This window comes from Salvelinus fontinalis, chromosome 8 (assembly GCF_029448725.1).
Source record: "Salvelinus fontinalis isolate EN_2023a chromosome 8, ASM2944872v1, whole genome shotgun sequence".
Taxonomy (NCBI): Eukaryota; Metazoa; Chordata; class Actinopteri; order Salmoniformes; family Salmonidae; genus Salvelinus; species Salvelinus fontinalis.
Window position 1 is genome coordinate 34,958,420 of NC_074672.1, and position 11,189 is coordinate 34,969,608.

The window sequence follows — 11,189 nt, forward strand, 5'->3', positions numbered from 1 at the left end:
CTCACAAGGATAGTAAAACAAGGAAAGTTCTGACAAGTGGGGAGGGTTAGAGATACTATTATGTTTAGGGTAAGGAGTTAGGTTTAGGTTCACGATTAGGGGTTAGGGAAATGGGATTGTTTGGTCCCCACAAGGAGAGTAGAACAAACGTGTGTGTGATGATAGATGGCAAGGCTGAGCTGTCTAACAGCACTGTCCAAACTCAGTCAACAATCATTGTGTTTGTCAGCCCTCTCTCTATTCACAGATGTGTCATGTTGCTGCATACGCTGCGCAATGGCCCGCTCCCAGCTTCAGCACAGCACAAGTTACTGTATAGTTAATACAGACAGTGTCATAAATACAAATGACTTATGACTTACAGTAGACATGAGCATAGTTCCATGCTGTTGTTTATACACTGAACAAAAATATAAACGCAACATGTAAAGTGTTGGTCCCGTGTTTCATGAGCTGAAATAGAAAATCACAGAAATGTCCCATTATGCACCAAACGTATTTCTCTCAAAATGTGTTTACATCCCTGTTAGTTAATGATTGGCTAGTAAAAGCCAACTGACATTTACTCCTGATTATTATTTGACCATGCTGGTCATTTATGAACATTTGAACATCTTGGCCATGTTCTGTTATAATCTCCACCCGGCACAGCCAGAAGAGGACTGGCCACCCCTCATAGCCTGGTTCCTCTCTAGGTTTCTTCCTAGGTTTTGGCCTTTCTAGGGAGTTTTTCCTAGCCGCCATGCTTCTACACCTGCATTGCTTGCTGTTTGGGGTTTTAGGCTGGGTTTCTGTACAGCACTTCGAGATATTAGCTGATGTACAAAGGGCTATATAAAATAAACTTGATTTGGTTAGTGAGTATTTCTCCTTTGCCAAGATAATCCATCCACCTGACAGGTGTGGCATATCAAGAAGCTGATTAAACAGCATGATCATTACACAGGTGCACCTTGTAAAAGCCCACTTTAAAATGTGCAGTTTTGTTCCACAACACAATGCCACAGATGTCTCAAGTTTTGAGGGAGCGTGCAATTGGCATGCTGACTGCAGGAATATCTGCCAGTACTGTTGCCAGAGAATTTGGTGTCCATTTCTCTACCATAAGCTGCCTCCAATGTTGTTTTAGAGAATTTGGCAGTGCGTCCAACCGGCCTCACAACCACAGACCACATGTAACCATGCTAGCCCAGGACCTCCACATCCGGCTTCTTCACCTGCGGGATCGACTGAGGGGTGGGTGGGGGGAGGGGGTGCTGAGGAGTATTTCTGTCTGTAATAAAGCCGTTTTGTAGGGGAAAACTAATTTTGATTGGCTGGGCCTAGCTCCCCAGTTGGTGGGACTGGCTGCACCCCTGCCCAGTTATGTGAAATCCATAGATCAGATGATTAGGTAACCCCAAACCCAGGGGAATACCCTCATCACTCCTGGTACTGTGGTGTCTAATGTAGACTAACACTGACCCCCAGTGGCAAGTTACAGTAAGGAACAAAACTGGATTTATAGAAACTATTGAGCAGAGCCATACATCTGGATGAATATGGCTCTGCTATTGTGAGGGACGGTTCCAAGATATCTCGTCTTGCTATCTCATCCCTTTCATATTTCTCATCTTTCTCCTCAGGTGTTCACTCGCTATGGGAAGTGTTACACGTTCAACGCAGGAGGCGAGGGCCGCACCCCTCTCATAACTACCAAGGGAGGGATGGGGAACGGTCTGGAGCTCATGCTGGACATTCAGCAAGATGAGTACCTCCCTGTGTGGGGAGAGACAGGTGAGGACAAAAGTGTGTGTATGTGTAAGTGTGGGTGCTTGTGTGTGTGTGTGTTTAAGTCTAGTTCATTACACAGCGATCATAATCTGCTGCTGAAAAAACGTATGTGTTATGGCTTTACATCCTCTGCAATATCGTGGATTGAGAGCTACCTATCAAACACAACACCTCTCTAATGTAAACCAGGTAGAGTGTAGTATACCTCAAAGCAGCTGCCTTGGTCCTTTCTACTTTTACTAATGACCTACCACTAGCATTAAGTAAAGCCTGTGTGTCTCTGTACACTGAAGACAACACTATACACGTCAGCTACCACAGTAAGTGAGATCATTGCAACCCTTAACAAAGAGCTGCATTCAGTTTTAGAATGGGTGGCTAGCAATAAGCTAGTCCAAAATATGTAAAAACCTTAAAACATTGTATTTGAGACAAATCAATCACTAAACCCTGAACCTAATCTAAATCTTGTAATGAATAATGTGGAAAATTAGCAAGTTGTGGAGACTAAACTGCTTGGTGTAACCGTGGATTGTACACTGACATGGTCAAAACATATTGATCCAATGGTTGCTAAGATGGGAGAGGTCTTTCCATGATAAAGTGCTGCTCTGCTTTCTTGACATCACAGTCAAACTAACAAGTCCTACAGGCCCTAGTTTTAATCACACCTAGACTACTGCCCAGTTATATGGTCAAGTGCTGCAAAGAAGGACTTCGAAAATTACAGTTGGCACAGAAAGAGCAGCACGACTGGCCATTAAATGTACACGGAGGGCTAATATCAAGAACATGCGCATCAATCTCTCCTGGCTCAAAGTAGAGAGATTGACTTCATCACTACTTGTCTTTGTGAGAGGTATTGACGTGTTGAAAGCACTGAAATGTCTGTTCAAACAGCTAACTCACAGCTCAGAAACCCATTTATACCCCACAAGACATGCCGCCAGGGGTATCTTCACAGTCCCTAAGGCCTGTGACGCACAGTACTACATAGAGCAAAGACTACATGGAACTCTTTTCCACATCAGGTAACCCAAGCTAGCAGTAAAAGATTTAAAACACATCAGGTAACCCAAGCTAGCAGTAAAAGATTTAAAACACATCAGGTAACCCAAGCTAGCAGTAAAAGATTTAAAACACAGATAAAACAACACCTCACGACACAACAATACCTCACGACTGTGAAAAGACACACTCACGCATGCACATTCACACACGCACACTCACACAAAAACACACACACACTCTGGCACTCACACTACACACACCCACTCATTGTAATATTGTAGTATTGTAATATTGTAAAAAGAAAATATGACGTAAATGTGTAATGATTTAGACCAGGGTTCCCCAACTGGATTTTAATTTGACACAGAGTGGTTTTATTTGGCCCCCCAAGTTTTCTGAGCAAAATTTCAAAGAAACGTGTTTTTCTATTGTGTAGAATTTTCAGTGTTGGACATAAAAGACAAAAAAAAACAGGAAATCAGCTCCAAGTTATTTTAATTTAAGAAATCTGTTCCCAAGTATTCCCATGCATAATAGAGAGACACGTGATCATATACAAATGTAAGCAAGGTTTGAAATTATTATGTTTTAGTCAAGCATTATATCTGTTTGGGCTTCTTCTGGTCAATTTGCAGTCTACAAATTATTTGCAATTATGTTCCGAGCCCCCGACCATCCGCTCAAGAATCAATTGGCCCGCGGCTTAATCTAGTTGATGAACCCTGATGCAGACTATTGTTTTGTGATGTGTTGTTTTGTTCCTATTTGGACCCCAGGAAGAGTAGTGGCTGCCTTCGCAACATCTAATGGGGATCCTAATAAAATAATAAAATACTAAATACAGCTCACATGTGTGTTGCTCTATCCAACAGACCACTCTATCTGTCTGCTGGAGCCAGTGGGTTCATTAGTTAAATAAGCCATGCATGGATGGTGCAGTGATCCCTGCCACTGTTCCCCTCTCCACAGATGAGACCTCATTTGAAGCTGGGATCAAAGTTCAGATCCACAATCAGGAGGAGCCACCCTTCATCGACCAGCTGGGCTTCGGAGTGGCACCTGGGTTCCAGACCTTTGTCTCCTGCCAGGAACAACGGGTCGGGACATTATATTTATTTGCACAACTTTATTTAAACAAAATACATGTACAATATGCTACTGTAAGCACAACCTGTGTAACTGTTGTAGTACACCTATTAAATTATAGTTGTACTGTAGCTTATACTGTATGTGTAACACTTGTCATGTGTGTCTATTCCAGCTGATATATTTGCCCCCACCCTGGGGGGACTGTAAGGTGACATGGATGGACTCAGAATTCTTTGAAACGTACAGCATCACCGCCTGCCGTATTGACTGTGAGACGCGCTACCTGGTGGAGAACTGTAACTGCCGCATGGTGCACATGCCTGGTAAGTGAACTCTCCCACCCAGCCGTTTACCTAGTCTGGACTATTTAAATTTTCAAGTTCAACTTAGATTCATTGATTAACAACACTTTATATACAGGAGATGCCCCATACTGCACCCCTGAGCTGTACAAAGAGTGTGCTGATCCAGCTCTTGGTAAGCAATAGATCCAGACTGCTGTTTCTTAGACCATAGCAACTCTATTTTAGTCTCTACATCCCTTACATGTACTAAAAAGAGAAGAAGTGTTAATGCTGCAGTATTGCTCTTTGCCCCCAGACTTCCTGGTGGAGAGAGACAATGATTTTTGTGTGTGTGAGACGCCATGCAACATGACCAGATACAGCAAGGAGCTGTCCTTCGTCAAGATCCCCAGCAAGGCCTCTGCCAAGTATCTGGCCAAAAAATACAACAAGTCAGAGCAGTACATAGCGTGAGTCTAATGTTTCAAAAACCAAATAAAAACTTTACAGCGAGTATGGAGTACATAGTAAGAAATTTGATTGGGGCTTTGGCCCTTCAGTTCCATTACACATATCTAGTGCAACTAAGTAAAGATTTTCCAACCCTGCTTAGCTTCAGAAGCAAGCCAGCAGTGGTATGCAGGGTGGTATGCTGCTGCTTGCTGTTTAGATGTTGAATATGGTATTTTTCTGTTACAGTGACAATATCCTGGTTCTGGACATCTTCTTTGAGGCCCTAAACTATGAGACGATCGAACAGAAGAAAGCCTATGAAGTAGCAGGACTTTTAGGTATTTCACTGATTTTAAAAAACTATTCATTTTCTTTTTAAGGATACATTGTTGGAAATGTGTATCTTTTGGGAAAGTTTCTTATCTTTGATAATCTTGTCCTTCTCTGTTCTTCCTAGGTGATATTGGTGGTCAGATGGGTCTTTTCATTGGAGCCAGTATCCTTACTATTCTGGAGCTGTTTGACTATGTCTATGAGGTAATCTTTTCATTCTCTCTAGTATTCTAAGGTGACAGAAAACAACCAGACTTTTCCATTATGCTTTCTGTCTCACTCATTATTGTAATCTCTTGGAAAAGCTGAATTAAACATTTATGTGTTTTACAAATAACTGTCGAAGAGGCAGGCACACTCCAAAATGTCCACCTTTTCTCTTACCAGCCTTTGTCTCAAATTGACAGCTTCACTGACCTTTGTAGTGTGCATCTGTGTTTCATCACAGGTGATAAAGTACAAGCTCTGTAGATGCTCAGAGAAGAAACACAAGCACAGCAACAACAACGACCAGGGAGCTGTTCTGAGCCTGGACGATGTGAAATGTCACGTCAGTAACTTTCACTAACCATTTGCAGCTCTCAGAAAGAGGCAGCCATATTGCTTCATGTCTAAACATCTCAATGAAGGATTTCATGTGCATGAAGCCATGCATGAAGCCATTTTTTGTGTAAAATAAAATGTGTTCTTAATGAACGTGCAGATGTAGGATCTTAATTTGAGTCAGTTTGCTACAGCAGAAAAATAATCCTGCAGCACAGGAAATGTGAATTATTATGGCGATTATAATTAATGTACTTTTTTGTAGAGGACAATCAAATCTGATATTTCAAAGTGTAAATTTAAAACTTCAAAAGCCTTTTTAAACCTCAAATCTACCGCAAGTTTTAAATAGCCTGCATTATTAAGATCCTACATCTGTACCTGGTGAGTTTCATGAAGGTGTGTGTGGGGGTATATGTCTAGTTTTGCCTCGCACACAGCAGAAAAAAAGACAATCAATTCAATGATCGTGCACATGCATCCCTTTGATTTCGTTGGCTAATGTAAATGGCTTTGCAGCAGAAGAATGGAATACCACATTGAAGATCAAATAGCAAAAACAATATCCAAAACATCTGTTGATATTTTTTCTGAGCAACAACGATAGTTACAATGGATATCAATTGAGGTTGTGATGTTGTGTATCAGCTTGAGAAACATGTCTTCACCCCATCAATTTCCATCAAGTTTTCTCTCATCTATATCTTTGGAAATATCTGAATCTTAAAAGTAGCAAGTGTTTACCCACTGGGCAAAAACTTGTTAGAACCAATGTTTTTTCAATGTAATTTGTCATGGTACCCAAATTTCAACATAGACAAACCTTGTTTAAAATATGTTGAGTTTGTACCTTTAAAACAATATCAGATCTTCAGCATTATTTCCACTATCAGAAAAGAAAACTACAGGCTGGGCAACACCTCCTACTAGGAGAATTGATCTATCTACAGCTACCCTTTGGTCTACCTTCCAGATTTTTAACCAAGCCCAGCCCTGCTTAGCTATGATATTTATCACTCAATATTACCAATGTGCTATCGTTAGAATAATCGTTGAGAGATCCCCACTTAAAAATGAAGTAGATTCACTGTTCATATTAAAGTCATTCCAAAGAGTAGGTTTAACAGAGCAAATGAAATGTGACCATAATTCATCACTCAAATATCATCAATGATGCTATTTCAGTTATCAACGTCTATTGTTTCAATTCAACCCAGAATGCAACTAAAAATATATAATACAATAGGCCTAGAGTTTCAAGCTCTGGTTGATTTCAAATTTAAGGATATTTAGTGATATTGAATTGTGTTTGGTTGACAATGCAATCAAATATCAACATTTGAAGATGTTCTATATCTTCTGCTTAGATAGTTCCATCTGTGCCACTGACTTAGTCTGTCTTTAATTCTATTTTGTCTACAAATTACTGATTGATGTGTTGGATTCAAATCTCAATCTCAACCTAAAATCTAAGTTAAAGAATAGGACTAAATCAAATCTAACTTTATTTAAAGTGCATTTACACTGAACAAAAATATAAACTAACATGTAAAGTGTTGGTCCCATGTTTTATGTGCAAAAATAAAAGATCCCAGAAATGTTCCATACGTACAAAAAGCTTATTTCTCTCAAGTTTTGTGCTCAAATTTGTTCTCATTGATCACTTGCACCATGTACAGTACCAGTCAAAAGTTTGGACACAACTACTCATTCAAGGAATTGTATTTATTTTCACTATTTTCCACATTGTAGAATAATAGTGAAGACATCAAAACGATGAAATAACACATATGGAATAATTTAGTAACCAAAAAAGTGTTAAACAAATGAAAATATATTTTATATTTGAGATTCTTCAAAGTAGCCACCCTTTGCCTTGATGATAGCTTGGCATTCTCTCAACAAGCTTCATGAGGTAGTCACCTGGAATGCTTTTCCAACAGTCTTGAAGGAGTTCCCACATTGGCTGCTTTTCCTTCACTCTGCGGTCCAACTCATTCCAAACCATCTCAATTGGGTTGAGGTCGGGTGATTGTGGAGACCAAGTCATCTGATGTAGCACTCATCACTCTCCTTCTTGGTCAAATAGTCCTCGCACAGCCTGGAGGTGTGTTTTTGGGTCATGGTCCTGTTGAAAAACAAATGACAATCCCACTAAGCGCAAACCTGATGGAATGGCGTATCACTGCAGAATGCTGTGGTAGCCATGCTGGTTAAGTGTGCCTTGAATTCTAAATAAATCACAGACAGTGTCACCAGCAAAGGACCCCCACACCATCACACCTCCATACTTCACAGTGGGAACCCCACATGCAGAGATCATCTGTTCACCTACTCTGCGTCTCACAAAGACACGGTGGTTGGACCCAAAAATCTCAAATTTGGACTCATCAGACCACAGGACATATTTCCACCGGTCTAATGTCCATTGCTCGTGTTTCTTAGCACAAGCCAGTCTCTTCTTCTTATTGGTGTCTTTTAGTAGTGGTTTCTTTGCAGCAATTCGACCATGAAGGCCTGATTCATGCTGTCTCCTCTGAACAGTTGATGTTGAGATGTGTCTGTTACTTGAACTCTGTGAAGCATTTATTTGGGCTGCAATCTGAGGTGCAGTTAACTCTAATGAACTTATCCTCGGCAGCAGAGGTAACTCTGGTTCTTCCTTTCCTGTGGCAGTCCTCATGAGTGCCAGTTTCATCATAGCACTTGATGGTTTTTGCGACTGCACTTGAAGAAACTTTAAAAGTTTTTGAAATTTTCCGGATTGATTGACCATGTCTTAAAGTAATGATGGACTGTCATTTCTCTTTGCTTATTTGAGCTTTTCTTGTCATAATATGGACTTGGTCTTTTACCAAAAAGGGCTATCTTCTGTATACCACGCCTACCTTGTCACAACACAACTCAAATGTGTTTAGAAGGAAAGAAATACCATAAATACATTTTTAACAAGGCACAACTGTTAATTGAAAAGCATTCCAGGTGAATATCTCATGAAGCTGGTTGAGAGAATGGCAAGAGTGTGCAAAACTGTCATCAAGGCAAAGGGTGGCTACTTTGAAGAATCTCAAATATAAATATATTTTGATTTGTTTAACACTTTTTGGTTACTACATGATTCCATATGTGTTATTTCATAGTTTTGATGTCTTCACTATTATTCTAAAATGTAGAAAATAGTAAAAATTAAGCAAAACCCTCAATGAGTAGGTGTGTCCAAACTTTCGACTGGTATTGTACGTTTAATGTATTCTCAACCGCAATCCAGGTCATTTGGTTCTGCTATTCGATGAAGCAAAGTGATAACACATTAATCCGTTGTATAAATAAACAAAACAACTGACATTGTATTCCCATTTGAATTTAGCTTATACATGGTTGAAAGCGCAGTGATAGACATTTGGGTGACAACTAAAACAACATTCAGACATAGTTTTTTCCATTGAAATTTGGTTTTACTTTTAGATGGTTGAGAGCATAGTGACACGTTGGAAATTCAACAAACTTTTGTCTGTCTTTTTGAATGGGTGAATATAGTATGTAATCGCATGAATCAACATCTCAACCAAACATTACCTCATAACCCATGTTGAAACTACGTGGTTTGCACAGTAGGCGGTGGTGGAAAAAGTACCAAATTGTCATACTTGAGTAAAAGTTTAAAAGTATTTGTTTTTAAATATACTTAAGTATCAAAGGTAAATGTAATTGCTAAAATATACTTAAGTTTCAAAAGTAAAAGTATAAATCATTAAAATTCCAAACCACACGGCACAATTTTCGTGTATTCTTTTAATTTATGGATAGCCATGGGCACACTTCTACACTCAGACATTATTTACAAACGATGCATTTGTGTTTAGTGAGTCCAGATAAGAGGCATTATGATAACCAGTGCTGTTCTCTAGATAAGTGTGTGAATTGGACCATTTTCCTGTCCCATTTGGGTGTCAGGGAAAATGTATGGAGTAAAAAGTACATTCATTTTTTTAGGAATGTTGTGAAGTAAAAGAAAAAAAAATCGAATATTTTAATAGTGACGTAAAGTACCGATACCTCAGAAAACAACTTAAGTAGTACTTTAAAGTATTTTTGCTTTCGTACTTTACACCGCTCCCAGTGGGTAATGTGGCACTTGGATTCAAAAGGGGGATTTATAATATGTTGTGCATTTAATATATGAAGCAGATCTGCAGAAGGATACACTTTTATATGCAGGACTGTATGTTGTCTGTCTCTGCTTTCTCACTGGTTGTCTTTCATGAGTTTGAGTTTAACTTGTCTTTTTCTTGTGTTATACTCCAACTTTTTTTGTCACTAACTATCCATTTCACATTATTCACCCCAGTCTCTCCATGACAATACTCATGCACCACCTCCATACTCTGCCAATATTCTACCTCATCACACAGGGAGGAGCAACCCAGAGGATGTCACTTGCTCAACCAATCAGAACACAAGGAAGTAAGAAAATGGAGCATTTCAATTTGATTCAAAAGTGGACAGATGTCGTGGTATAAAGCTTGATAATGGGTAATATGTAACACTTCAATAGCACTGAAGTCACACGGGTGCAAGAGTAGTGCTAGCCACGTATAGCCTGCTGGATCATATTGACTGCAATGTCATGAAAGTGGCAATGTTAATCCACGTAAAAATTAAAATAGTTATTCTATTGTCTTCTAAGAATGTAATTTTACTTGAGCTACATTTAGATATAGCAAGCAGGACTAAGAGATTTTGGCTTTGGGTGTGTGATGGTGGGAAATGTCCTCGCAGTATATTGGAATATTTGTCCGTGCTACAATTTTGGTCTGTTTGTTTGTATGGTTGTGTTTACGTGCATGCCCTTTTTGAGTGTGTGTGTGTGTTTTGAGTGTATGTGTGTGTGTAATACTTCAAGAGTACACTTTCTCAAGTTAATGAATTGCAGTCCCGAAATTGGCCCCTTTTGTAATTTACTGCTTCTGTCCAATTGGCCAATTTGACATAATTCAATGAAGTTGATTTTTCATCTTGTATTATAGAGTGAAAAACAAGTAATTATTCAATTGAAAAGATTGTTCACCATTTTCTAAGTAATAAAACAGAAAAGTCAACATTTGTATTTTCTTATGTAAGAAGTGTGAAAGTTTTACAGCCAAATGAGTAGATGAGATAGAACTAGATGACGAGAGATGTCGATCCACTTTTTTGACAATAGAAATATGGCCTGACTCCCCAAAGTTAAACAATTGGACCACTGTTACTACAATATATTTTGGTAGGAACCATTGGAGGTAGTTAAGAGCACTTACTGAAACGATCTCTTATCACTCATGCCTCATTTGGCCATGCTAGATGTATTTATCATAGGAAAAGGGGAGTTGTATGATAGTGTGTAACTGTGTAGTGTTATTCTCAAGCACAACAGTACCATGAACATATAAATAAAATACTGCAAGGAAAGACTATGGATAATGTTCTGATCGTGGTTGCATAGTCTTGCCTAATGTTATTGATGTAATTAATGTAGCCATGTGTATGTGATCTTACTTTTGTTTTTCTATAAATACTATGCCTACCAGTTTACATGTTTTCAGATGTTTTATTTATCTAAAAAGCAACAATAAAGTATAATGAAATTTCAATTCAGTGGAATCTGGCTTCATTTTTGGCAAGATCAGACCTTATTTTATTTTTTTCAAGATGGCCCAAACTTCT

General features: G+C 39.0%; 1 protein-coding gene across 3 annotated transcripts in view; it reads left to right on the plus strand.

The window, feature by feature from the left end:
- The window catches only part of LOC129861162 (acid-sensing ion channel 1-like), a 92,526-nt gene extending 81,410 nt beyond the window's left edge, over positions 1–11,116 (plus strand). For 2 of the 3 annotated variants that reach the window (XM_055932335.1, XM_055932337.1), the window contains 9 exons: positions 1,626–1,776; positions 3,754–3,881; positions 4,046–4,196; positions 4,294–4,350; positions 4,474–4,627; positions 4,857–4,948; positions 5,068–5,147; positions 5,392–5,493; positions 9,835–11,116. In XM_055932335.1, the coding sequence (XP_055788310.1) occupies positions 1,626–1,776; positions 3,754–3,881; positions 4,046–4,196; positions 4,294–4,350; positions 4,474–4,627; positions 4,857–4,948; positions 5,068–5,147; positions 5,392–5,493; positions 9,835–9,954 (1,035 nt within the window). In that variant the 3' untranslated portion in view covers positions 9,955–11,116. The remainder of the gene's footprint in view (positions 1–1,625; positions 1,777–3,753; positions 3,882–4,045; positions 4,197–4,293; positions 4,351–4,473; positions 4,628–4,856; positions 4,949–5,067; positions 5,148–5,391; positions 5,494–9,834) is intronic. The other variant, XM_055932336.1, reaches the window with a different exon arrangement.
- Positions 11,117–11,189: the final 73 nt, after the last annotated feature.